The 27,974-nt window shown below is 47.5% G+C and overlaps 1 protein-coding gene across 5 annotated transcripts; it reads right to left on the reverse strand.

Annotated features, from left to right (window-relative positions):
• Nucleotides 1-24: 24 nt before the first annotated feature.
• On the reverse strand, nt 25-27,974 carry PAIP2B (poly(A) binding protein interacting protein 2B). Of its 5 annotated transcripts, XM_062574885.1 has the most exons (6): nt 12,652-12,715; nt 11,252-11,450; nt 10,182-10,222; nt 8,759-8,913; nt 1,826-2,002; nt 25-933 (listed from the first exon to the last, which is right to left on the reverse strand). In XM_062574885.1, exons 4-6 carry the CDS (start codon nt 8,903-8,905, stop codon nt 877-879), a joined length of 381 nt encoding a protein of 126 aa, XP_062430869.1. In that variant the 5' UTR covers nt 8,906-8,913; nt 10,182-10,222; nt 11,252-11,450; nt 12,652-12,715; the 3' UTR covers nt 25-876. The 5 variants fall into 5 exon arrangements, with proteins under 5 accessions (XP_062430869.1, XP_062430867.1, XP_062430868.1 ...); XM_062574883.1 differs by lacking the exons at nt 10,182-10,222; nt 11,252-11,450 and adding an exon at nt 27,891-27,966 and having other exon boundaries at nt 12,652-12,856; XM_062574884.1 differs by lacking the exons at nt 10,182-10,222; nt 11,252-11,450; nt 12,652-12,715 and adding an exon at nt 27,891-27,974.

Here is a 27,974-nt window from a genome sequence, read left to right on the forward strand (position 1 = left end):
CAACATGTCTCAGAACAGGCTATATTCAGTTTCTCTTGGATTTATTTCAACTATTTCAGTAAGAAATGAAGGTACAGATGCTTCAGAGCCATAGTCTAACGCTGGATAAGCCCAAAAGTCAGGGCGGAAAAAAAAAATTCAAGGGGAACACATATTTTGCAGCAGAAACACCTCCCCTAGGAAGGATGGCAGGGGCTAGTGTCTAATGGATCTGGTCTCCCCCACTGTGCAAGAACTCCCACAACCAATTAAAGCAGGCAGGACTCTTTCACCTACCAGCAAAGCAGCATATAAATTAGTGTTCAGCACTTATCAGAGATCTGATGCAGTCTGCTGCTTGGAGGGACTTAGGCTTTACAGTCTTGTTACACTTCACCTTTCCTTTAGATAAAAAAGAAAAAAAAATCCTGTTTAATGGAATTACAAAAAGCTGGTGTGGCTCCTTGCCCAGGCCCTGTCCATCCTGGCTCGCTACATCTGAGATAGGAGCAAGCAGGCAGGGGGATCCCTACAAATTCTACTTAAACAAGAAAACATGACTCTGTCACTAGCAGGTCTGAAGCACGCATCAAAAATTGGCTTCTGAAGCAGGAAGAGTGCTGGACTCCAGGACAGACCTAAAGGCCACAAGTCCTAGAAAGCAAAAACTGCCAAAAAGTGATAAACTATGAAAAGAAAGAATAAAAAAAGCCAAAACAAAAATCCCCCAAATGGTACTTGAAGCGTAGAGCAAGATTTTGCCATGTTGCAGCAACTCTGCTACGGCGCAGAGTCCAGCTGGTGGGTGGATCCCTTCCCTTTCCTCCCTGCTCCTTATTGCCATCTTCCCCACCACTGGAGCCAGGGACACAGTCTTTCCAAAGCCAGCCTTGAAGGTCAGTACTTCACACCAGGCACAAACTCCTTGGCATCTGGATTCAAGTTGCTTTTGCTCTGAAAGAGAAGAGGGAGTATGGCCCATGAGTAGTCAGAAATACCTGCATATGCACCACCTGCCAAGCATTACCCCCTCCATAGACCTGCACATGCCTTTTACTAAAGATGCTCCATCCTGCTAGTTGTTTGCAGGGGAGACAGTCACAGATCTCCATGCATGCAAAGCAGCCACCCTGGCTTTATATTCCTGCAGGCTCTCCAAAGTCCGTCCCCACGATTCAAGATGCCGTTTAACAGGTGACAGCTCAGAAGTATCTACTCCCAGGACATGCTTTGGAGGATAAACATGTGAGAATCCTCCATCTCTCTCTTTTGGTTCTTGCATCAGCAGAAAAGTTGTCAGACAGGCTGCAAGGTGCAAACAGCTATACTTTATCATCCCCCATGGCAGAAGAAGGTAAAGCAAATGCCTGAACACAGTCAGCAGAGCTGGACTAGACCACCAGCCTCCAGTGTGCTGGTCCATGTAGCCCTCCCCAGCCCTGCAGTACACTCCTCTTTTCAAGGATGAAAACAGACATCTCCTTAATGCTTCTGTTCTTTCAGGACACCCCAGCTCTGCCCAGAAGTCAAAAGAGGTCCTAGTTTGCTCTGGGGCCAAAAACAGACCTTCACATGTACAAGTAGCAGTCCCATTCCCATGGCTTTTAAAGAGCAAATTATGCAGATCTAGCACACTTATTTCTGTTTTTAAGATATACTGACACAAAAAGTATTCTTGCAGAAAACTCCAAAAATGCATTACACATAGTCACCAACAAGTTATAACCAGCTCTTTCAGGGATATCCTATAGCCAGTTAGAAAAACTCCAAGAGAAATTCTGTCCCCTTCCCTGCTTCCCAAGGCAGGTACCCTGCTCTTCACCAGCACTTTCTCTGAGGTCCTTACCAGAATGTCCTCCGAACTGTGACCGTCACCAACAGAGAGCCCATTCAGCTGTTGCTGCAGTTGCCCAATGCCCTGGGGCAGGTCGCGTGATGGAATGAACCAGTCCTGGTCTTCCTCGTCCAGCATCTCCTGGAAACAGCGGTCAAGGAACTCCTGCTCCTGCAGCTCTTCCTCCACCTGCCCAAACAGAACCATCAGCCACAGGGTACAAATCATGCATCTTCATGCTTCCCGTATGCTGTCCTCTACCATGGAAAAGCAGACTCTGCAATGGGACATGCCTACCTTACCTCAATATCTGTCCACCCCTTAAAAAGACCACAATACAGTCAGAGCTGTATTTTAAACCCAGACGACACAGAAGGGTTTGGAAAAAAACAAAAAACAAAAAACAAAAAACAAAAAAAAACAAACAAACAAACAAAAAAAAAAAAACAGACCACCATGGCTGAGTTGCCTGTAACTAATCACAAGAGTCTAAAATTAGTACCTTTACTTTACTTTCAGGTACCTAAAGCAAAGCCTTTTTCAGACATTGCTTCTTGGCCACTGTGGACTGCTAGGACGGGATGCGTGGTAATGTGCAAGTACACTGCACCAGGTGAGTCCAGACACGAGTAGGGTAGTATTTATGGGACATCTAAATATGCTAGCATGCGTGCAGAACACCAGGATACCACATTCCAGCAGAACTTGCTGCAAAAGGGATAGGATTGCTCACAAAATCCTAACGGGAAGCAGCATTAGAAGTGTATGTTGTGGCACAGAGAAGTCTCTGGTACAGAGTCCAACGTTAGTGAGGCTCAGATTGATGTCGCAGCGACAAAGCAGGGACTTTGTTTACTTGCTTCCTGTGCTTCTACAGTTCAATAAGCACCACAGCTCAAAAACACTATAGTGCTGCAAAACACTGAGTTTTAACACGCTACTGTAAAATACAGGTTGGCAATAAGGTTTAATAACATGGGGAGCTGAGGAGTACAGCTTCTGGAATTAGTGTTTTATTCTCCAGCAAGCTCATTTAAGGTTGAAAATCTGCCCCATGTGATTCACCCAGGTTGCCTACATAGTTTACCAATTCTCTTCATCAAAGAAGCTGAGCATCTGAAACTTAGTGCAGGCCAGATTTCCCACTGATCAGACCAGAAAATTCACTAAGTAAGGATTTGCAAGCTTCTGCCAGGTACCACGGGAGGAGAAGCAGCAGAGCTGTCAGCTGGTACTACCTTAGGCAAGAACAGAGTGTAACCTCTCTGAGGTAACTTGTTTACACTAGTTTAGGAAAGCCCATATACACATAATATTAACACGTCCTACTGTATGTGCAACACTAAGAACAGAGGCAACTCCCAACTTCATTTCTGCAGTGAGACGGCACAGGGAGGCAGCTCCCACCGCCCACAGCACAGAGGGAAGGAGACCAACTTATGCACACGCTCCATCTGGAGCGCCCTCTGAGTGATCAGTTTGCTCAACCACCTCAAGAGCAATGTTAGGTGCTTCCAAACATACTAACACAGGGTGGCAGTCAACTCCTGCTGAGTGCAGAGGATTATTCTATCTTTGCTGCAGGAGAGTCCAAGTAAGCTCATAGGACTTGGCTTTGAATCCCAGAGCAGGAAGCAACTAAGACATAGGAGCAGAGGCCAAGGAAGGGGGATAGAGATGGTCAGAAGGACTCTGACAAACTGAACAGATGAGGCAGCTGAGGAGGGTGGCTGATTAGGTCCCATATTTAGCCACAAGCAGGTATGTACCATCAACTGGTCATTTTAATCAGCCAGTATCCACTTCCCATCCAATTTTCTCTAGCCACTCACGTTTGAGCAGAATAAGTGAGCCTGCGAACTGGCTCAGCCCTCAAGTCGTAGCTGCTATTGGCCTTATGCTAAACAGGCACTTCCTCACTAGAAAGTGAACAGGCCAGGTAACAGCCAGAAAATAGTAGAATTTTGATCAGCTGTTCCAGCATTTAGAAATACAGAAGAGCTCAGTGCGTCATCAACATCAATTTCTTGCCAGAAGGGCAAGAAATTTAGTCCAAAAGGGTTGAGTGAATCCTTACATCACAAAATGCTTTAAAAAGCTTAACATTCTCCATTAAAGAGAAGAAAACAGAAACTACAACTAAAACTGGCTTCCTGGAGGAAAAAGATAAGCTCCGTAATCCACCACAACACCTAACACAGTTCCTCAGCTCCTGATAGAGGTGATGGAAACTCCTTGCCAGTAACTAGCTACCAAAGGAACTGCTGTACCATGCCATGCTGTGTACCCAGAGGTACTGCCCATAAGGAACCGGCTCAGAAGGTAGCGCTGGTAAACTCAGTCTTGTCACCTTTAGTGACTGAGATGTCATGGATTATTCACAGCTTGTCCCTGTTGCATTTTAAACTATACCCAGAACAAGCAAATTGTACCAGATGATGCACTTCCCCTACCTGTGTGGTTTGTGCCCTGGTTCAGACAGTCTGTGCTTTAGGCTAAAACAAGTCAAATCAGCAGCAGCTCTCCCTTTGTAACGTGGCTTTCCACCTGGACAATCCCAAAGCACTTCCAAAATCCCATATCCATCTTTGCTCAAGCAGACACTTGCCTCCAGATTCAGTACCATGTCCCCTTTCCTCCCTCAGCACCAATTTGCTCCCTCCTGTTATGTCCCCAAATGCTTCCTTTTTGTCCAAATCCCTCTTGACCTCATGCTTCTGCCATGTGGCCTAGGAGCGCTACTCCAGATCAGCTGCAGCTGACACCACAATCCTGTATAGCTGCCTTCCCCCCTCCCCAGCATCTTCCAAAGCAACTTCACCTTTCTGTTCAAGGTCTGTAGGGCAGACACTTCTCTGGGCTTGTCAAGCAGTGCTTCCTACCTTCAGTGCCCAGTACTCCAACACACAGGCTGGAGCAGAGTCAGACGCCCCTGCCTGCACCATCAAAAAAGTCCCAATTCCAACCGATTTCAGTTCCTGGCTTCCCTGCCCTAGCAGGCTGTTTCCAGCAAGCGTAGCAGCGCCCCAAGGCAAAGCGTTGCTCCTTCATGACCTCATCCTCAGCTAGGCTCCAGACCCTCCTTTCCAATTCCTGCAGAGCCACGCAGCTTTTCTTGCCGAGCTCTTTCATAAGGAGTCTGACCAGAGGAGGATTAGTCTCGGTGGTGAAGCAAAGCAGTTCACCCCTCTGCCTCAAAGAGGACCTTGGACTTGTGCTAAGCCAAAAGGAAAGAGAAGCATTCACCACATCGCAGGAGGAGAGGTCTTTGGCTTTGCAATACTAATGCAAACTTTTACAAAATGCAAACCAGAAATCTATGTTGGAAGCACAGCACAGACCATGCCAAACTCTGCCTAAGCCCAGAGCAAAAGCAAGCTTAAAGACTGATCTTGCCTGAAATGCCGCAAACTTACTCTTTGAATCTTCACTTAGAACAGGGGGCAAGTTTCCCGAGAGCATTTTTAAAAGCTCTCTCACTGAGTAACCAAAGTAGTCTGATATCTTGAAGGTCATCTCCAGCCTGAACTACTGGAAAATGTTTCTCCATCAGCCCTCAAAAATCAGTTCTGGGTGGGGAAAATCTCCTTTACCACTAGCAAACCATCCCATAATTATCCTCAGCTGGGTTTCCAGTGGCTGTTCTTGAAAGCATATTCTGACACTAACTCATGAAGAAACAGGATATTACAAGAAAAAAAAAAAAAGATTAGCCTTATGTGATCTTACAGCTCCCATGTTGCCATCATCTGCAAAAAGCTCAGCAAAAGCATCTCAGATATTTGTCACACTTCATTCAGCAGCTCCATTTGCTGCTGTATGCCCTTCCATGCACATGATTTGTGCCTGGAGCCACTGACACTACTCCCAAAGCCGGAGAACCAAAGCAGTCCCCATGCTTGCACCTCCCAGCTGGAGTTGCTCCAGGTCCTTTCACACGGTTGCATGGTATCTCACAGGGGAGCAACAGCTCTTCCAAGCCCAGCTTTCCCATCACCAGTGACGTGACTGCAATCCAGAACAGCTCTCCCTTGCATATTTTATTCTTAGAGCAGCCCACTGGTTTCTCCTACCCCGTTGTTCAGTGTTACTATGCTTCCTGCACATATTCTGCCTGTCCAAGACTGCTGGATGACTGTCCTTGGATCCTGTGCATCTATAGGACACGGCATGGAGCTAGAGTCAGTTTTGTCAGTTTACATATCACAGAATATTTCAAAGGTGAATATTCCCTCTTCAAGTCTCGTAGCTGCCGGCTGGATGCTAGCAGGTTCAGATAGCACCTATTTTTTTCCACACCAGAATCATTTCGGCATGTGCAACTGGCCATGAAGGCCAATGCTCGTGCACACTGCAAGTCAGGGGAGACAGTGACAGCGCTAGCACCAGCTCCGGTCAGGGAGAGAGAGATCCTAGACAAGCTCACACCTTTCTCTAGCTACCAAGAAAGCATCAGGCCCCTTACTACTACATCATGACAATCTAAACTAGGAGACAAAAGGTTTATTATTTGCTTTGAGTTTTTCTTTAGCCTCCTGTGACATTTGATACAGCTGTCACATTTAATACAGCTGTCACCTCCCACTACAGGTTATTCCAGAGATTCTGCAGCAGCAGCAGCCTCATCTGGTGTCAGCACAGTTTCTTCCTACAGCAAGGGCTCACTACTCCCTTTCTTGCCCTCTGGGATGTGCTGGCTCCTCGGGAAAAGGAATCTTGCTAGCATAAATAATGGTGGATGGCGCCAAGCAGCCTGTGGGTTTCTGAAAACACCTGCCTGTTCTATTTCTCCAGTGCTTGAACTACTGAAAACGCTGTGGAGGAGGTGGGGAAGAAGCGTGACTTTGGAAAGCTGATAAGAATTGAAAAGACAGTGGGTTCAAGAAAAGCCTGGTACTTGCTCCCATCACTGGCACCACACCCTCTCTTGCGAGCACAGGTCAGCTTTGACCCGGGGCGACTTCCCAAACTAGGCGCTGCAGAGCCACATAAATTGTCTTGCCAACCTGAGGACAGGGGCAGCATGACTGCTTCCCCCAGGAGAGGCAGCACAGGCTTCAAACGTATGAAAATCCTGCAGAAAAGTGCTCTCTAGCTTGGCTGGTACATCACTAGCAGGAGAAGCCCTTGCCACATGGGCTTCAAAGCCCTTAAAAGAGTAACTGGAACTTCCATAAAAGCTATTTATTTTCCCCAGGCAGTATTTCACCAGGGCATCAAGCAACTATGACACAACAGGGCTGCAACCACCGGTTGAGTTCCCATGGCATTTCCGAAAAGCTGTAACTTCAGAAGCAAAAGCTGGCAGACTAGGAAAACACAGGTATCTCAACCGCACAGTATGGTTACTTCTCTTTATCTTACTCTCCAGGCTCCTTGGAGCTCTGTGCCAGAAAAATCCCTCAGTTGTCAGCTCCATTTTCTTCCCTCCTCATCTCATTATGCCTCATCATCATGCTCCCTTTGCACTGCCTTCACTGCTCCTCCACCCCAGAATCTTCCCTCCATCAGAGAGAAGGAGAAAGAAAATGATTTGCTGGGCCTTCTAATTCCAGCACTTTGCCTTCATCATACTTTTAATCAAGACAGCATTTTACAAACATTAACTAATTAATCTTGCACATTTCCATCAGCACAGCTGCTTGTGGGGGCTGCCTGCTGCCTAATCACGTCATTAAAAAAAACAAAACACTTGAGTCATAGCCCACTAACAATTGCTAACATAATTTGGTGTGGCAAAACTCAGTTACTGCATACTCACTAGGAGTAACTGTGAGCTGGCAGCTGAAGTTTCCTCCTGTGGGAACAGACTTAAGTATTACCATATGGAGATTTTCTGCTGAGAGCACTAATAAGGCTGATGAAATTCTCCTTTGGTGACCAAGGGCGTGGTGAGGGCTCAAAAAGCAGCCTCCCTGCATTCAACCTACCCTAAGCTAAAGTGTTCCTCCCCTACCAATCTCCCAATAGCTTGGTGTCTGGAAATCCAGTACACACTTGTGGGAATGTGTCAGGAGGGAAGAAGCATTCTGCAAGTTGTCTCCATGAACGAGGGTGCAGGTTTTCTGCTCACAACAAGCTCAGCCAGCTGAAGCAGCAAGCTCCTTCCCCACCCAGTTCAGGCTGGCTGACTTCTCCCCAGCTCCAGGGATGACTGCAAGGGACTAGGAAGCCTCCAGCAGTCTCTCCGCTGCCACCTTGCACGGCCCTGGCATTTGAACAAAAACCTTACGCAAGCCCAAAGCAAAGCATGGAGAAGATGCTATGCTGAAGTTACCTTTGCTCCTGCACGCAGCATCACAGTATTCACTCAACCAAGCTAGTGCTGTTCAAATCATATCATGATTTACCAGGTACTCTGGAAAGTTTAGCTGACCGTTACCAATAGATGAGGCATCCAGTGATCAAGCCTCCTATCAAGTGGTCCATAACATAGCTGCTTCAAAGAACATTTGGGGCCATTTCACTTAAATGGAAAGACCTTTACCTGAATGGGCAGGAAGTAACTGTAAAAACTCATCACCGAGACAGCAATGCTACAAATGCTACAAAATTTTAGGTGCTGATTTTTGTGCTTGTTTTCTCCTTTGAGCTGAGCATGCACAAAGTGAACATCTCAGTTATCAGAGCAAGGTGCAAAAAGAAGTAACAGTGCCATCACTGGCCCTCTGAAAGAGATCTGACAGGGCCAAAGGCATCATGAGTTTTTTTTTTTGTTTGTTTGTTTTTCTAACTTTACACATCACACATCTTTACAGGCAGACCCAACAGAAACAGTGCAACTCTGCCCTCTAGCTGAAAGTCATCCCCTCTTTGCAGGGCCAACATCAGCTGTGACTCGCACACTTTCACAGTGCCTAAACATCAGCAAAAGAAACCTTCTTTCCTTTATCCTCTCCTCAATTTTAGCCTCAGAAGCATGGGGCTGGATAGCACTTTTCCTACCTGTCTGTTGAAGTCTTCTTCATTCTCCATCCACATGTACTCTGCAAAAGGGTTGTTTTCCTTTTCATCGTGGCCATTCACTACTTGGTCCTCTTTGGATTTGGGGCTGGATGTTGTTGTATTGGCAACGTCGGAACCATTCATCATTACTGACTCTGGGAAGGAAAACAACAGGGTCAGGGAGCAGACAAACAGCTGGAGAGTCCCACACCACCACGTAACACACACTTTCAAATTTACAGCGAGGAGTAACACACCAAGCTGGCAATGCAGCTTACAATGGCACGCTTGCCATCAACCATGTTAATGGACAACAAGTCAGTCTTACAATGCAAGAACCCCAGTGCTTCCAGGGCACTTTTTGTTTTGTTTTGGGTTTCCCCCCCCCTCAAATAGAGGCAAGGCACTATTCTTTCCTCCTGTTCTGTCCTTCAAAGCATGTAGCACTAGCAGTAGTATTACTTTTCTCCAACACTAGTGGCCTTTATTTTTTAGGGTTTTGATCTGTCAGGGGTAGTCTGAACATACTTGGTCTTGACTTAGTGCAAAGGGATAATCTGAGCAGTGTTTCTCAACGGGGCCCACAGCCATGAATGCACACGGATTTAATTTCAAAAGGACAGTCTGTGAAAAGGGCCGAGTCTCAACAGCTGCCTGATGCTGGGCTACATAATCTTGAGGTCTTTTCCAGGCTCAGGGTTATTAGAGGACTCCCAAATGCCCATGAATTGCTTTCTACACTCAGATGCAAGGACAGTGGCAATTCCCATATGAAGCTAGTGATCACAGGAATTATTAACAGAGCTTGGCTCAGGCACCATGTCTCCACATTCCCAGTTCATCCATCTCATTTGATATACTAACTGCATTCTTCAGTCTGCAAGTTTGAGCTGGGAAAATGGAGTTTAATATTCTCTCTATAATGTTCATTTTCCTACATAATCTAATTTCTGGCATACCTGAACTATATACCTTGAATAAACTTCAGACTAACCTAACCACTTTAATATTGCAATGGGAACCCAAAGGATTCAAACTTAGACATGTAATTATGAATTTCACATAGACAACCCGACCTCTTCTCTAACTAGCCAGAAAGTGGGTCAAACACTTAAGCCTTTTATTATTTATTTAAAATCTGCCACAAAATACAAAAGACCAAAACCTGGCTATCAGTACAGTCAACACACCAGCAACACTGAATAAATCACTCTGTACCTCAAGATAATGGATTTTTTTGGATGAGTACCAGTTTGAATCCTATTATCTCTCCTTTAACTTATTTTTAGAGCACATTTCACAAAAGTTTGTTGATTTGAAACATTAAGGCTGCCCTTAAAAAAAAAAAAAAAAAGCACGCACGCACACACACACAGAATCACAGTTTCACAGTTCCAGGAGCATGGTTTTACAAAATACAAACCTTATGGAGTTTCTGATAAGCTATGCCAGCTAACAACTCATCTTTCGAGAGGTCAACAGAAGCAGATGGAAGGAAAGACACAAAGAGAGGTTAATGAGACGAATATTCCATAGAGAAGTACAGACTATGACATGTGGGAAGCAGGAAGCAAATGTGGACTTAAAAATCAGCGTGACACTGTTGAAAAAAGTCTGATCATCACATAATTACATCCAGGTTTTATGTTCTGCTTTTCACTGGTGAAGGCCACGTCTGGACCTGAGCTGCATCCAGCTCCAACATAACTCTGAAACACGTGGACGAACTGGAGAGTGTCCAGAGTGAATAAGAGGGCTGGAAAACATGATTTCTTCGGAAGACTGACAGATGTGAGTTTGTTTAGTCTGGAGGAGGTTCTAGGCAGGGGAAGCCTGAGACAACACAGGCCTTAAAACAACCTTCAGGTATCAAAAAGGCTTGCAAAAAATTAGTCTTTTGTTCTTTTGTCTTCATGGACATAGAAGGTCTTTTTACAGGTATTGTAAGACTTGTAAAGACAAAAGGTTTTTGTCTTTTTACAGTAGTAGAAATTAGGTTTTAAGAAGGGTGTCATGGGGACTGGTGGGAAACCTTGGGGGACAATGGGAACAAATAGTCTTTGTAGGGAGGGCTGAAACTTCTCCCAGGGGTTTCAGGGAACAGTCACGGAGGAGTGTCAAGGTTAGTCCCAGTACGCTTAACCTGATCTCAGGAACACATAGACAAATCAGATGACCTCTCATGGTTCTCCAAGCCTTACACGGCTACATACAAGACAAAGGACCTGCTCCACCTCGGATCCCTAGCACTCGGAGCAGTGAGTAACGAACGCCCCAGGAATCTCTGCCCGCAGCTTTGAAAGATGGCACCTCTCAGACAGCCCAGAACAACCAGGGCTGCACAGCTCCACCTCCTGCACTATTCTGGACATCCAAAAGGACTTTTCCACAACTTAATTAAGCAAGGCACTCAACACAAGTGGCAACGAAGACCAACAGCATGAGTGAACCAAACACAGGAGACAGATTCATGTTTAACAGCCAGCTACTGACCTGTCCTCCAGAAGTCAGACTGTGACCCCGCAGTCAGAAAGTCTCTAAATCAGATTTCCAGACTGGTCATTCCTGACAAGGCAATTTTTATACTTCCCTCTAAGCATCTACTGGCGATTACTACGCAAGTTCTGTGCTAAGATAGATCTCTGGCATACTGCATTGGATCACTTAGTTAAGCCCATCTTCACTTTCACAGCTAAATTAAAAAAGAGGAAAAAAAACACTTCTGTTTCAATGTAGATCACAACTGACATCAGATCTACATCCTGGCCAAAAGCTCTAACTCATGAAAGAGCAGTGATTTATTAAATTACTAACTAAATTATAATTACTAATTAAAATATAGCTTTATTTATTTATTTTTTCAAGAGGTGAAGCAGATTATTCTTATTTCCAGGAGAAATCTGAAGTAGAAGTATACTAAAGCTGTCTCATGTTATCTTAGGTTACCCACTTTGAAAAGTGATCCCTGTCGACAGCAAAGGTGCTCAGCCCTAGAGCACTGAGACTAGCAGCTATCACTGGCTGCTTCTGGTCCTTAGGCCTATGCGTAAGCTGGCGATATGCACTGTATCAGACCACATTTAAGCAGTGTTCACCATCTTCAGAGAAGCAAGAAGTACTCTGTATTAAATAAATATGAAAACTTAAATGATGCCAAAGCTAACGTGACGTCTCTTGCTTGTTAAATAAAACTTCTTGAGTACAGACAGCTCAAGTCTGGCAAAAGACAGTTGCAAGGCAGAAAGAAAAAGGAACAGAGTTGCAAAGCAAGCAAGAAGATGCTGAAGTTTTAGAACAACAGAGTTCTGTCACCTGTTAGAAAGTCTATCATTCCCTCCTTCCCGTGCTGCGAGCAGAGGTGTTTGAACAGGCAGAGCCTCTAGCTCAACTGCACACAGGATTTGAGGAGCTTGCAGCACCTACTGCTTATACCTAACAACCACCTAAAGTCAGCTCCTCTAAGTAAATAAAAATGTAAGGCAGGATCACTCATAAGAACAGCTATATCGGTGGAAGCAAAAGTCCTTCCATCTCCCTGTTATCCATCAGGCAGTTGCCGTCAGCTGCTGTCAAGGGGAGAGCATGAAAAAAAGGGCAAGCTGCCTGTCGCTCTGTCCTGGTGGAGGCCAGGAGGCTCTGTATCGATTGCTGAGGAAAATAGTTGAATTGGAGAAGCAGCACAAAAGGAGAGGGGAAGATTTTATGTTTTCTTTTTAAGCCAGCTTCTTCTCCCTCCCCGAGCCTCCCACATCCTTCGCAATTATCTGTCTGCAGCAAGAGACCTTGCTCCCTCGGTGCAGGCTCTAAACAGAGCTTTGCAGCTGTTTCTGAACAGCAAAAAAGGGTTTCCCCCAAGTGTTTGCCAGACACTCCAGAACAAAACGTTAGCTCACCACTCCTCTGAAGGGCCTGCCTTCTGTGCCATAAATCACTCCAGCGCTGGGCTGGAGAGAAAGAGAGAGACCCTGCTGAGCATGCACTCAAGCTGGCAGGAAGAACGAACCGTCTACAGCGCGAGCGTGGAAAAATACTGCGCTCCCGATGAGGTAAACAGTGGAGAGACACCAAAGAGCTCCAAGGCGTAGCAAAAACTTGGATCTGTGGAGAAAAGCAAAAAAAAAAAAAAAAAAAAAAAAATGTAGCCAGTAAGAGAGACAGCCAGTTCCTGCCTCTACAGGACTGCACCCTACAGAGTGCACAGGCTGTCTCTCCCTTTCGCAAACGGCTTTTCTTCTCGCTCTCCTTTCCTCCCCTCGGGCCTGCCCAGAAGGGGACGGCGGAGCTGACAGCATGGCGACAGCCGTTGAGCCAGGTGACCTGCCTGGCGGGGAGGACGGCGTTGGTTCCCTCTCGCCCGTCGGCGCTCCCCGTCCTCCGCCCCGCGCGGACGGGAGCACGGCTCCCGGTGCGGGTCAGCTGCGAGCCGCGAGGAGCCTCCGCGAGAGGAGGGAGCGCGCCGGGCAAGGCTGCGGCGAACGGCCTCATGCCAGTAGGTGTTCAGGAGAAAGGAGGCCTCTGCACGGGACGGAACGGGTCCCTTCTCACAAAAGGGACACCCAAGATCCTGCTGGCCACCTACACGCAAAGTGGACGTGCCAGTTATAACAGTCAGAAGGGGAGGAGAGGAGAAAAAGAAATCTCCGTTCTCCCGCATGTTCTCCTTTCAGGCCTCCCACCAGCAGCAAACCCCAGGTTCAGCCTGGTCTTTACACAGCATTTTCACAGCCACCATGAAACTTTAATGCTGAAAACTCCCCAAAACTACGGTTTCAAGGCAACAGTTTGGAGAGCATCAGTTCTGCTGGCTCCAGGGCTAGAAGGATCAAGCAGCTGAAACGAAGTGTCTCTAGAGCGTATCTTGACCCTGAATCTACAGCAGAATTTGGGAGGCCTCTTCTGACGACAAATGCTGTCAGGAACAAGAACTTTTTAGCCAAGGCTAAAAAGTACCTTGGCCTCACATCCTATCACCGTATTTACATCCTCAACACAGAGGTACCAAAAGGGCACGCTCATTTAGTGAGCGGCAAGAAAACTCTCTGCAGCCACACAAAAAGACAACTTACGTTTAATTTCCCTTCTAGGTTTATAACGCTGCGGTAGAAACACAGCAGGACTTTCATCTCTGTTACCATCAGTCAGACAGGTTTTGCAGGAGGACAGGGAAGCAGCAAAGGCAACAGCTCTCAGCACAAATAGATCTTAACAGTGCAGTAACTATGAACGCCATCAGCATGTTAAAATCCAGTTCACTCGGGGCAGCTTTTCCACCCCTACGGAAGGGAGGCTCCAAAGTCCAAGTCCTGTTGCCCATTTCTGGTTCTATGGATCAGAAACAAACCGAAGGGATTCAGCACGCCCAACCCCGACAGCCGCTGCAGGGCAGAAAGCGTCGGAGCGCTGTTAAAGCCACCCTTGCTCAGCTTTCAAGTTCTAGCTTCAACAGCTTCCTAAAGAGGCAGATCAAGAGCTACCAAGAGACAGGACCGCCTGGAGAGCGGCCAGCCTCTCGGCACCGCTCACACACGCCGGGGATGCGAAGCCACCTAACCACCACCGGCACCTCCAGCACAACGCGGCGCTGATCGGCTCGCGCCGGGGCCCTGCGAACAGACGCTCCTTTCACCAAAGCTGGAGCGCAGGAGGAGTCCGTACCTCAATTTTATGGTCAATAGCCCTTATTTACTTTGTAACAAATACCTCAATTTTTTTTCCTCCATTCTGATTGGTCCTAAACCCGTAATTCAAAACATGCAGAGGTCCAAAGCCCAGTTTTCCGCTGCTCTAAGCATGTGCAGAGTTGTCCAGTTTCACGACGGAAAGCTTTTTCCGCTACGGTTATTATATACATTTTCATGCTTAAGTATTCCCAAGTCTTCTGCTTAAATTAAGCTGCCTCAAAGCTTCCAGAGGGTGAAACGTTCCAGATTCCTGGCGTGGGGTTAAAGCCTCCTCCGCTACTGCCCGACAGAATCCTGGCCAGGCGTTTCAAAACGGTCCTAAGTGAAGAGGGACTTTGCAGCGACCACCACAAGCATTCGTCGGTGCCGCCACCGAACCCACGAAGCGCCGGCGCTCTCCTGTTTCACCTCCGCTGGAGGTGAGGCGAGAGCCACGCGCGTGGCATCCCGGTGCACAGCAGCTTATTTTCAGTTACGGATGTTTCAGAGCAGCCGCGTCAGGCAGCCGCATCCAAACCATCAGCACGCACGGACACCCGCAGCGCTGCGGCATTTCGCAGCTCTGAGCTGCTGAAATGGGAGTCCTTTCTCGCGGCCTCTTGGAAAAAACAGGCGGAAATCAGATCCATCGGCAACATTTTGGGTGAAAGTGCTTATTACGCAGAATACTTTTCAGTAACGCTGGTTTAAATCCCGGTCATCTCAAGCACAAAGAGGTCTCAGGTGTTGCCAGTACTGCAGGGAACAGAGGTGTTCACAGGCTACAGACCATGCCCGGGCGCTCAGGACAAACACAGGATCTCCCCGATTCACCAGCCCGACACGCCGGGGGCCAGCGCCTACCTGAGCAGCGCTCTGCAGAGGGGGCAGCGCGCAGGACACGGCTCGGGGCACGCAAGCACAGAGCAACGGCATTGACGCAACCTGACGGATTTACTGCCTCGGTAGCCAAAACAAGAAGGAAAGAAATGAAGTGTTTCATCTCGCATTTTTCACTGCTAGGTCTGAAGGACTCAAGGTCACCGTTTCCCCTTATCTGCTCATGTGCTGAACATATCAGCGGTCTCTCGCAGGAGCAAACCAGAAGCACTTACTTTCCTCCGCTGTGTTTTGCGCTTGTGCTTTAGCAGCCTGAGCGAGGAGCTGCAGGGCCACCTCTCCTGGGGTTCGCCGTGCCACTGCTTCGGATCCCTCCCCGCTCGGCCCTTCATCCCGAGCAGACCCCCCTCTCCCTTCCCTCCCGGATGCAGGCACGGCGAGCACAAAGCAGACCATTCACCTGCAGTCCTAGCAGGCAGCGATTTAGAGGCACGTAAACTCCATTTTCAGCTTGGAAGAACACCTTCCAAGGTTATATTTTCCAGCCTTTCTAAGCCAGCCTTAATGTATATTTTGGTCAGCATGTTATTCATCTGAGTTGCTGGAGCAGCACTGTAACCATGAGTGTGTTCACACTCTACCAAATATACACACAGAGTTTGGGCAATTTTGATATATCACTGAGACACTGTACAGCAAAGTACTGCTCTGAGCCATGATTCTCCATTAAAAAAAGAAAAAGTCTTCTTACGATGAAGACTTCTTAGACTTGTTTTCCCATTCATCTCATGCTGGAAAACGAGATCAATAAAGAAGTAGTCTTGAACCTGAGCTCTGAGATCTCAAAGAAACAGATCTAGAGCATATAAACTATCTCCCGAGAGCTGCAGCCACGCAGAAGCACCGTTCTAAGACAGAGCACGGTAAATCCAAGGAATTATGCACTGCGGTGGCCTGTGAGGCAGGAAATTAGCCTGGGAGGTCCTCACCAGCTTTTATAAACATTTCCAGGGTTTCTTAATGTTTCAGTACTTGCCTGGAACTGGAAGAGAGGCCTGGCACATTAGTCTTCTTTTGGAAAATGTACTGCAAAACACACAAAGGGAAATAGGAATTCTGGTCCCCTTTGGTGTTTGAGCAAAGGGACTGTACCTCCAGTCCTCTTACTGAAGTGATTCAAAGCACAGAGCTCATAAATCACACGCAGAATGGAGCGTTTGTTTATCATTCTGCAGAGGCATCGGCCAGGCTCCACGCATTAAATATTTCATCTTCTAATGATGAGCAGAACATGTGCGGACTTCAGCCCAGTAACCAGAGAGCCTTTGGAAATCCTGACGTAACCAGCCCTCTGAAGAGCAGTGATGCGCTTCCACGTGATACACACAGCAGAACTATTTTCACCCTACCGGACTAGAACAGTATCAAGATATTTCTACAATTATCACTACTGCTAGAATGCAGCAGCAGGTCCACCAGAAACAGCCCAAACCTCTACAATATTCAAAGGTTAAGTATGTTGTGGAACCCAATCCCACAGCTAGAATTACTAGGCAATCCTGATTTGCTACAAGATTTATTTTTGTGTATTTTTCAGCCTGGCTAGGCCAATCCAGCCAGTTGCTATGTTTGCACCTGAGCAGCCGCTTTCATCCGTGTGTAACTATCTGTTCAGGATAGGTTATTTAGTGAGGGGAAAAAAAAAATCAATAGCAGAATAACACATGCTCCAGCTTCCTTAGACCACTTTCTTTTCAAGATCTTCAGACACTGTTGACATATAAATATGTCTGTCCTTTCTGCTCTGTGACCTCACTACATCACACCCTGTAGAAACAGAGGAGAATGACCTGATACTTGTATCTCTTGTTGAGATTACCTGGAGGGAGCAAAGAAAGGGGAAGAATTTATCTGGTAACCCAGCGACCTTCAGATCAGCCTCATCTCCAGCCTCAGTCATCAGGTAAGAGAGTGAGGCAACACCAGCTTCTTTTGTCGGCCCAGGCTGAGTCCCACTCTTTGGGGTTCAGCATAGGGCCCTAGAGTTACATAAAACCCTCTGCCTCTCACCCCACCTTCCTCCCCACCCAAAGGGCACTGGAAATGTCTGATAGATCAAGGTTTTCAGGACTCCAATTCAAAGCTCAGCCCGTAAGGGAACAACACACTGAGTACCTGCAGAGAGACTGACTTAAAACTAAAGATCAAGCAGGCCTTTTGCCAGCCGATACTGGGCTGGACACATGCTATGCCCACGCAGCCGTTGCTGAAGTTCAGTAAGTGACACCCAGTTTAGCCCCAGCTGAACAGGGAGTTACGCTGAAGAGCTACCGTGCTGTACCGACAGGACCAAAGCATCACCGTTCCAGTGGGAAGGTGAGGAGGATCTCCCGTACGTTGGCACCACTGCTGGAAACTAGCACTCCAAAGTTGTGAGGTCTCAAACACCCCACAGTTAATGCAGCCCTGGCAGGAGCCTGACTCAGGGCCTCCAACAAGCACCACAAGCTCTAAAGCCCTAAGCAGGAAGCCAGGCCCATCAGCTTTGAAATAGTCACTGACACAAAGCAAGCAAGCTAAACACCGGAGGGCTATCAAACCACACTCTGTTAGTGCAGGCTACACAGTAAGATGCTAATGTAATAGTATTATCAACTTCACCAACATCTAAAGGTGATGAACTTTTTTTTTGAGGAAGCATCCTTGTTTCCATACAGACGTGTCCTTTAGCACCTGTGCTGGCTGTCAGCAGGACCGCAGGCTGACTTGAGCACTTCCATAAACAAAATGCACCATCAGCAAAATCCACCTGCTAACAGCAGAGGCAGATATGGCAGGGACAGGAACGCTGTCCAAGTCCTATCCCATTTAAAATATTCTTAGCCACAACCAGTCCTCAGCCAGAGGCTACAGCTGGTGGGAGAACAGGAAGGCATATGCCTTCCGAGAGAGGAACTGGACAGAGGCATCTACCATCTCACACCAGACACTGCAGTCCTTGGCACATTGCAGCTCTGGATCCATAATCATCTGTTGTTTTGCACCCACAGATTTAAGTACTGTCAGGACTCCACCATCTAGCAGTCTTGTGAGCTTAATGACAAAGAATGGGAGGAAAAACCATCATTCCGATCTGCAGAGCTAGAGGGCAGAGGAGATTTGAGGATTTGCCTGTCATGAACTTCAGGGACTGTTTCTTGTGAGCAGCAAAAAAAGACAGCACTGTGGTACAGACACAAGGCTGGCTATTGAGCACAGACCTTCATGTTCGAGCACTGCTGCAGAGTTCCCTGTGGAGCTGTGAGCTTTATTTGGTATTCAAAGTAGTGAGTACTGGAACTCCACAAAAACGTAACCTGAACCCAAGTGAATCCACTCATGGCCAGAGCAAGTGTGCTGGAGAGACCAGCAGAAAGAAAGCAGTGCACAAACCTTCCTGCCCAGCACACACAAGGAAAGCGGATCGAGCCCTTCTGCAGAAAACACACAGCCATAGTCATATTTCACCATTTGGGATCTGAAATCAAGGCAAAGGTGAGCAGCAGGAAGCATAACTCAAGGAAAACAACCCGAGCTCTAACAGCTGTCTTGCATTTCCCATTTTAATCAGGCAGTTATGGAAATTAAAAAGCATCTCAAAAACCACTTTTGCATTTGAAGTTCTGTGAGTTGATATCCAAGCATCCCATCTTCTGCTACCTTGTTTTAAGAGCTTATTTCTTTCTTTTATTTTCTTCCCGTTTTCACTCCCCCTCTTCTTTTCAACTCAAACCACATCTTTTTATTTGTTAGCTTTAAACTTGTGTCTTTGGAACTGTAACAGCCATATTAAACTAAATTCAGGAAAACGAATACAAGTGACATGTACCTTGAAAAATCTCCTTTGCCTTTAAAGATGTTAGAAATTCTAGTCCAAGACACAATGGCAACACATGAAAACAATCAGTCCCACTGCTGCAGAGCTGAAGCCTGCTTTGGGAACAGAAAAGTAGCCAGGTATTTCCCACCCGTCCCCTTTCTCCCACCACATGACACTAAAGCTCCTGCTCAGGTATGTTAAGTTGAGCATTATGTGGTTGGTACAAAATTTGAGGGGAGTTCTGCGCTCCAATTTAAAGAAAGGAGATAGCAGCCAAGCCAGCAACAGAATTCAGATACGGCTAGTTGAAAACTGTGAGCCCGATCTTGCCTCTGATTCCCCAGAGAATCACCGTTGTGTACTCACTCAAGAGCAGTGCCACCCGTTAACCTTGGATGTTACACGGCACAGGGCTGACAGGGAGCAGTCCTGCTCCCTTCGCCTCCAGCCTCTCCACACCAGCTCTGAAGTCATCCGATCCCTTTGGCAGCAGAAGACAACTACATCAGCTCAGTCGTAGCTGCCGCACTCCAGACTCTTGTTTGTACCTGACAGGGCTGCAAAATGGTCTGTCAGTGTACTTTGGCGCTCCGGTCTGATTCGGCACTGCTGCAAACACCACAAACAATCCGGTTCTGCTACATGAGAAGCGCTGTCTTTGCCTCAAAGCATACAGTCTAATACAAATGACAGATGAGAAGTGGGCTGTAAGGGGGATAAGAAGCAATAACTCCTCCCACGCAGTTTCAGCTCTCACTTTGGAATTACAAAACTGAGCAAGTGCAGGTTATCCTCACCCCTCAAGCCAACTTCACAGTATTAAGACATTTGATAGGAGGACAGAGGCTTCCTGGATCAGCTCAGTGGGAGGTGGGGAGGGATGCCACATACAAGGCAGTACTGCAGCCCGGTAGCTGACACACAGGGAGACAAGGCCAAGATAGAGAATTATGTGCGAGGGGACAGAAAGCACAAACGAGCAAGTAACAGTCTGATGCAGAGAAAGAGATAACAGAATGATGCAGCTGCAGCAACAGAGAAGGAAGCTGATCCTGGAAGCAAAAATTTGCCAGTGGGTGAGCCACAGGCAGAGGAAACAGCAGAAAGGTGCTGCTGTGGGAGCCATGCGGTAGTGTGGGAGCCAGCGGAGTCCCTCCAAAGCCATTCAAGCGGAAAGGGAGCAAAACAAAGTCAGTCAATGTTGAGATCAAACTGTGGTTGGAAAACAGCCTTCCTGGTGGCAAACGGGTACACACAGGAACGCTTCAAACTGCGAAGACGGAGCAGCCTAAGACATGGAGAGTTATTAATATCTGGATAACACACTCAGATACCACAGAATTCCACATATGGTTATCCGCTCTTTCCAGGCAAGCTATTAAACCATTTCCTTACCTAATTCAGTAGGATAACACACAGCAAAACAAACAGTGTCAGTCAAAGCAAGACTGTTGAAACTCATGAAAAGCAAATCTCCCTCATCAATCCCACTTCTGGTTTGCTCCTACCCCCTGTGAAAGCTTGTTTCTTGCACTAAATATGGCATTAGTCATATTCCTCCCCCTTCACCCCCAAAGAGTTAACAAGTCAGCACTAGACAGGAGAATTGAGTACAGCTGTGCACTTGGCTCAAGGCGAAGGACATATGGTCCTCCTTACCCTCCACAAGCTAGTGTTGGGGAAAGGCAAAACTTTGGTCTAGGCCCTTTCAGCAGAGCATGTCAGGGGTTATGCGATAGAAGAGGCTGGCAGGGCTACGGTTCCCAGCCCAGAGCTCTATAAATAGCCTTGGGAATCATTGTGTTTGCACACTAGCTGATCATTTACCAAAAACCCACCCATAACAACCCAGACTTCAGAAAAATCAGCCCTTTCTTTGTACACTTTTACAGCTCCTTTCCTTGATGTCTGCCCAGTGGTCACTCAGGAATAAGCCTCAATTTGCAAGGGCTGGCACAAGAGGGAGAGAGGAGAGGTGACTGCTGCATTCCCAATTTTCTGCTGGATAACAGATACCATCCCAGCTGGATAACTCTCTTTGGGTTTAACAATGCTCAAATTCCAGCTTGCAAAGTGGGGTCAGAGGCCATCTAATTATCCCTCAGTCTGATTCAGAAAAATTATCAAGCATACACATTACACATAAGACTTTTTTTTTCTCCCCAAAGTGGCATCACTGACAGCATGTGTGTTTGGAGACCAGTTGCTAATAAGCTCTAACATTTTACTCTATAGGAATATAATCTTGACCTTAACAGAAATCCAGACAGCACATCAACTAACCCATACCCATGCAGCACTCAAGCAAGAAGGAGAAAAAGAGGAGTGAAAATTATTGTGGGCTACCCCTCAAAATCTCTAAAGTAGCAACATGAAAAGGGTCTGAAGTTTATTAGCCTCATTTTTTAAGAGATCAATTCCTCTAATTTCACAAAAAGAGTATAGATAGCAAATTCATGTAGCAGTTCGTATACATAACTTTTAGACTCCTTATGAGTAGGCCACAAATCTCAGGTTGATCTATTTTAGCTGCACTATGAAGAATCTTTCTCCTTTCTTCAAGTTTCTCCTCCTCACCACCTGTATACACACCTTTTTAATATAGTAGGCTGTAAAGATTAAATTGCTCTAATCTTTGTTGAGAGATAAGGCCTTTGCATCTGGAGTCCCCAGTCACACTTATCTCCCAGCTGTGTAGATTTTTCCAGTACCTTATGCCTTGCCAGATGCCCTGCTTTAGACATTCTCTTACTGGGCTTACACCCAGATGAGTTATCAATTCTCTGCTTTGAGCTGTGATTCACTGGGGAACCCAAAGTTACTGTGTTTATTTTTGTTCTCCTACACTGCAATGCAGCTGAGGCCCAGCCCACAGCTACACAGACTATCACCACCCCACACTCTTTCAAGTATTTTTCCCCAGGCATCTCCTTCCTATATACTTGCTCTTCAGGTTTCATTCCCTACCAACAACGCTGAAGTGCCAAGCTGGTGAGCTGCTCTGGACCTTCAGGAGTCACACAGCATTCCCTCACTTCTTTCCGCCCTCTTTAATTAGAAAATTTTAAAAGTCTTCCAGGTTAGTCTAGACTTCTAATATTTCTGTGCCAGGTTGGTCTAGACTCCTAATATTTTCTGTGAGAGATAAATAATATTCCCTTCTTGTACTTGCTGTGCTATTGGACGGATGCTGCTGGTCACTGCTCATATCCCTCAACAGATGCGGAGCTTTCCATTTTCATCTGTCGCCGAGGAAATGCATCCTATTTCAATCGCCAATCTGGGGAATAATCTCATCCTCCACTCTTAATCCGTATGTACAAGAGCAAATTCAGTTTACTCAGATGCAAAATGAAATGTAGTAGGATCCCTACGTCATTTTAAAAGCACCAGATATCTATACCACAAACATCTAAACCACTCTTATGGTGAGTCCAGAAATGCACAGAAACCTAATTTCAAACTCATCCTAAACACTGTTCTTCATTTAGCTAGATTTAATCTCAAGCAAAGACGATACTCTCCGCACTTGACAGCTCATGAACAGGTCTTGCTGCTTACCAGGATTAATGCTGCAATATACTGTAGAAGAGAGATGGCTAAGCAGCACCGCACATTCACCCACGAGAAACAATACTTCTGCAGTTTCTTTAAGGGAACTGATAATAGAAATTTTAAGACTTCAAAAGAGAGCATTCATCATGAAGTAACTTTCATCTCAGAAGTCAGTACCCAGACAGCAGTGGCCCCTGCAGCTCTAGGAAGAGAAGTCACCTGCCTCCTTGACAGTGCCCAGAGATGCTCTTTCCCATATGAGTGTGTCCACAGGGCAAAGCCCAAAGACAGAGTTCCCTGCACACATGGATGCTCCTCCGCCCATCAAAAGAGGGGCAAAAATAAGAACTGAGAGAACACAAAGAAGACACGGTACTGTCACCTGTGCAGTAGAAACACTTGGAAATGAAGACCAGGTGAAACAGGATAAGTACACTGTTCTTCAGATTTCCAGGAGCAGAGTTTTACTTATATTTATGAAAGAGGCCTTAAATGAAAGCACTTTTTTTCCCATACAGAGGTATGACACCTCACTGGGGAGTCCACCCTACTGGTTTCTTTGGGGGGGGGGGGGGGGAGGGGAGGGAGAAATCACTCCTCCTGCAAGAATATCCAATGATGTTAATGCAACTACAACCAGTCACCATGCTCCCAGGTGCAGCTGTGGCAAGACCCTGCAGCCAGCCTACAGCCAAATGATGTTGCCATTAAAGCAAGCTCACGTGGAACAGTATCTACACCTCCCAGAAAGGTGCATTCAAGTGCTTTTTGTGCAAACTTTTCCAGAATAGTGAACTCAGAAGAAACTGCATGTATGCATGCCTTTAACTCTACCAAATATAAAGTAGCTTAATGCAGTTGAGAGATGACACAGACTAAGCTGCAGTCACGGAGTGTATATAGCATCAGCAGAACGAGTCCACACACAGCTTGCATCAGGGTGATGTGCTTGTATATGTACCGCCTCGAACTTCACTCCTATTCTGAAGTTAAAAAAGCATGTGGGAGATCATGCATTTTCAAAGCACAGATGTGGAACTGAAGCACAGCAAAGCTAAATTTGTCCAACATCACACAATAGGTCTAAGGCAGATGTAGTAATTAAACTCATATTTCAGGAGTCTCAAGCTCGTATCCTAGCACCTGGACCATGCTCATCCTTGTTTCTCCCTTCTGCAAAAACACACATTATAGTAAGTCTGTAACAGCTGCCTGCTCTCCAGCACCATCCTCTAAGTGCTCCAGAAACTGCCTACTTGATGAAATGTTCCCTGTCAGCGCCAGACAAAAGCGTGCGTTGGACAGACTCACTGGCCTGGGTGGGGGAGGTTGGATTTCAGCAGCCCAGATTTCATCCACTGACAACACCAGTTTGAATCAAATTAGCACTGGTAGAAGAGCTGGCATGATGACAGCTCCACAGACTGACGCTGTCCTTGCACAGGTGCAGTGCCTGGTCCCCAGGGTGCTGCAGCCGTAAGCTGACTGCTCCTGCCTCTGATAAACCCGCCTGCAACCTGAGTAAACTCTCTCATCACAAGATTAAAAACAAAACAAACTTGCCAGAAATGGCACTGTTGTCACCAACCTAGTCTGGCTGCCGACAGATGATCCAGAGGAGAACAGCCAAGGATATCGCTTTACTGAGTCCTGTGGTCAGCCTTAAACTACAGCTCATAGCAGCTGACAGGAAAAAGAATGAGATTATCATTTTATATGCCCTTCCCTCAAACATGAGGCTGTTTCACACAGGCTGCTCAGAAGAACTGGGATAGTGTTACTGATTTCCATACACAGTAACACTTTTTGCTTGGGGGGGGGGGGAGCAAGGAGACAAAAAAAACACCAAGAAAATAAGTGAATTTTACTAATCTTCTGGACTCTAAGAGCAGCTTGATAGCTGAAAAACACCTTCTGTATGGTGAGAGAGGGAAACCAGCATCCTGTACTTGCACAAGACAGTACCTCTCTGGTGAGTTTTCCTGGACAGGCACCATTCCCAGGAAGCAGTCTTCACCAGCCCCCCACGGCAGGGAATGCCTTCCTCCGCAGGCGCTGCGGCAGCAGGCCCTGCCTGCAGTTAGTTCTTTTTCCATATAGATTCTACTTGATGCTCACAGAAAAGCTTTACTCTAAGACAGACCGAGAGAGAAGATGGCCGTATCAGGGGCCATTTGAGTCCTAGTCCTTCTGAAGGGTAGGGCTACTTTGGGGTGAGGAGGGGAGAGGGTTTGGCTCAATGTGGGACATTTCAGAGCCCAGCAAATAACTGAGACAAAACATCAGCTGGACTCAAAGCACTTCAGGAATTCAATCTCAGAGGGGAAGCAGCAAAGTGCAACTCCACATTAATGTTTCTCAGTATTGGCTCTGTCTAACCTTGCTCTTGTATTCCAGCTCTGTCTTGCTGATTTACTCTTCACGGAAGGAAGGGAGGCCACTCTGAGCGTAGCCATCTCTCCAGCACACTATGCCAAAGGCTGTTCCTTAGGAAAAAATAAATTCACACTTCAAGGGAGGGGAACAAGCTTATTTCTCTTCCTCAGTTATTCATTTTCAGAACAAAAGCTTGTAAGTTTGTGTGAGGACACCAGGATCCAGCATCTCTTCAAGAAGTACTTGGCACAGGACATACTACTCGTTTACCTCTCATTACACCTGGATGTGACTGGAGCTTTCTGCTTGTCTCAAGTAAGTAGAGCAGAAGCCTCCAAGCATGTGTGTATTTTACATATAATGTGCACACACGTCTAGCTCCTTGTTAATCAAATTGAAAAATGACTATCTGTGTAGTTTACCACCTGCAAGGCCTCCAGAGGGAAAAATTGGAGACTTCTTTGCACTGAAAAAAAAAGGTGGATATTTTTGACCTAAGCTTCTAATATTCCTTTTTTCCCAGCTGTTAGGAACTGAATAAACACACATAAAAATTTCACACAGCCTTTACTACGGGCTCTACGTTCATGACTAACATGGGAACAAGGATCTGAATCAGATGTACTCCAAAGCAAGACAGCATTTAAGATGCCACCACATCAAGTAGTCACAGCGTCAGACAGAGAAAGAAATGTTTCCTACCTTGCTGTGATGTTCTCGTAACAATATATGACTTGTCACTGCACGTTAGGGTGAAACCTGAAGAGCCAGCATGTAACGAAATATCCCAAGTGCGCAAGCCAAGAACCGTCTAAGCCACGCGGAGCCTGTGCAGGGGGCAGAATGGCAGGTGCCTCGTCCCATCCTCTGTAAACAAGCCTGGGGGAAGCTCAGGATGGAGAGGGTGCTCTTTTTGCAATACAAACCTACCCCTATAATCCCAAGAGTCTTTGTAGCACAGCCCAGATTAATTTTCTAGGTAAAGCTGAAAAACAAAACTGCTTTCAGTTGCTGTGACCAGTGAAGACACCACATTGTACCTCAGAGTTCAGACTTCCTTTCTAGCATTAACAGTTGCATGGCGACATCAATCTATCTGCATCCCCGCTCGGTATTTTGGAGGTGCTGTAGATGAGCCATGAGGCTCTGCATCTACACAGCGTGGTGAGCGTGGCCTGCTTTCTGCTCAAAACAGGCTTAGGCAAGCATGCACAGATATCCCCCTTCCCCAGCTCGACTGCAGCCCTGCGAATTTGCCGAAAGCATTACCTGCACCGGACAGATCAGCACATGCCGCAACGTAAGTGGTGCGGTCTCCTTGCAGAGAGGGGATCCAAACTACCTGGAGAGAGGAGCTCTGACTATCCAGCAGAGTTGGCATGGGGACAAACAAGAGGCAGCAGCAAGATCAGAGTGGGGAAATTCGAGCAAGGGGAGAGCGCCCACGTGAAAAGACAAGAAGCACCGCGGGGCAAGACAGAGTCCTGCAGAGACCCTGGCCTTCAACATCCATTCAGCAAGACCAGCTGAGATGCACTTCGGGCAGTCTCTCTAACCAAAGCACATGGTTACATATCTTGTATCTCTACTGCCCTACTAACTTGATCTTCCACAACACAGTTCTCCCAACAGCCTTGCCCCCCCGAAATCCTGCACTTCCTACAGCAGATCCCTTCCAGCTTTGTTTGGTCTCTGTGCGTCCCTGGAAAAAAAAATAAAGCTCTCTGCCAGCAGCAGGGAGACACGCAAAACACAGCGGCTGCTGTCCGGTAACCTGATGAAAACCTTAGACTTGAGCTGTATTTATCCCCGTCTCTCCTCCCTTGGGAGGCACACACGCCCCAGCTCACAGCAGCGCTCCTGGGCAAGCGGCGGCGCTCGGGAAAGGAGGCCAGAGCGCTCGGCTGCAAACGTTTGCGCAGATGAGGAATTCCACCGAGCCGGCAGACGAGCGGGCGATATCTGGAGCTGATAATACCAACTGACAGCATCCCAATAAACACGCTAACTCCCTGCGTGGAGGCCTGCCAGGACAGAAAATCCAGAGCCTTCCCCAGAGGCAAATGGCTGCCTCCGGAGGCAACGAGCTTTCCCCAGGAGGCTGCAGCACCCTTCGCTCTGGAGGGCAGCCCGCAGGAGGGATCACCGCCTCCTGCCAGGGAAAGGACACGGCCACTCATCCCATGGGGTTTTTTTAAGACCTAGTGTGAGATCCTGGCCAGGCAGCCCGGCAGCAGAAACAGTCCCGCTCCACGAGGGCACGACGCTGCCTGTCCTGTCCCGCAGGAACGGCTCCGGGAACACCCGCGGGCAGGGGGGGGGTGGGTCTTTTGGGGATATCCCCCTACCCACCCCGTAACACTGCTTCCAAGCCCTCCCCGACCCTGCAAGAGGCCGCCTGCAAACCCGAACGTCGTCCTGCACCGCAGCATTCAGCGGAGGGGGAGGGAAGGGAAAGAAACGCGTTTTTCCCCGCAATTAGCGCCGGAACATCGCGGAAATTCGGCTGCGAGGCGTCCTCCGCAGGGAGAGCGGCCGGCTGCGGCCGAACTGCTTACAGCGGACGCACCAACTTTCAGCACGGGAGCCGACCCGCACGGGGCGCAGGCGGGCAGAGGCAGGCTTTCCGTCGGGAAGGTTTTTAATTAAAAGCCAGGCTGAAGCTGGGCGGGGGGGGAGGTGGGAAAAATCCGGTCGCGGCGACCGCCACAGTGCGGCCGCGCCGCCGTGTCACCGCGCGCCGCCTCAGCGGCCAGCGACGGTTGGGCGCGAGGGAGCGAGCGACGGTTGGGCGCGAGGGAGGGGGCGCCGCACGCGCCCCCCCCCCCCCCCCGGCACCTACCTGCCGCGGGCCAGTCCGCGCCGGTCCTGTTCCGCGCGGGCTCCCTCCGTCCCTTCGCCGCCGCCGCCGCCTCATTGGCCGCCG

This window comes from Rhea pennata, chromosome 4, assembly GCF_028389875.1.
Source record: "Rhea pennata isolate bPtePen1 chromosome 4, bPtePen1.pri, whole genome shotgun sequence".
NCBI classification, from domain to species: Eukaryota; Metazoa; Chordata; class Aves; order Rheiformes; family Rheidae; genus Rhea; species Rhea pennata.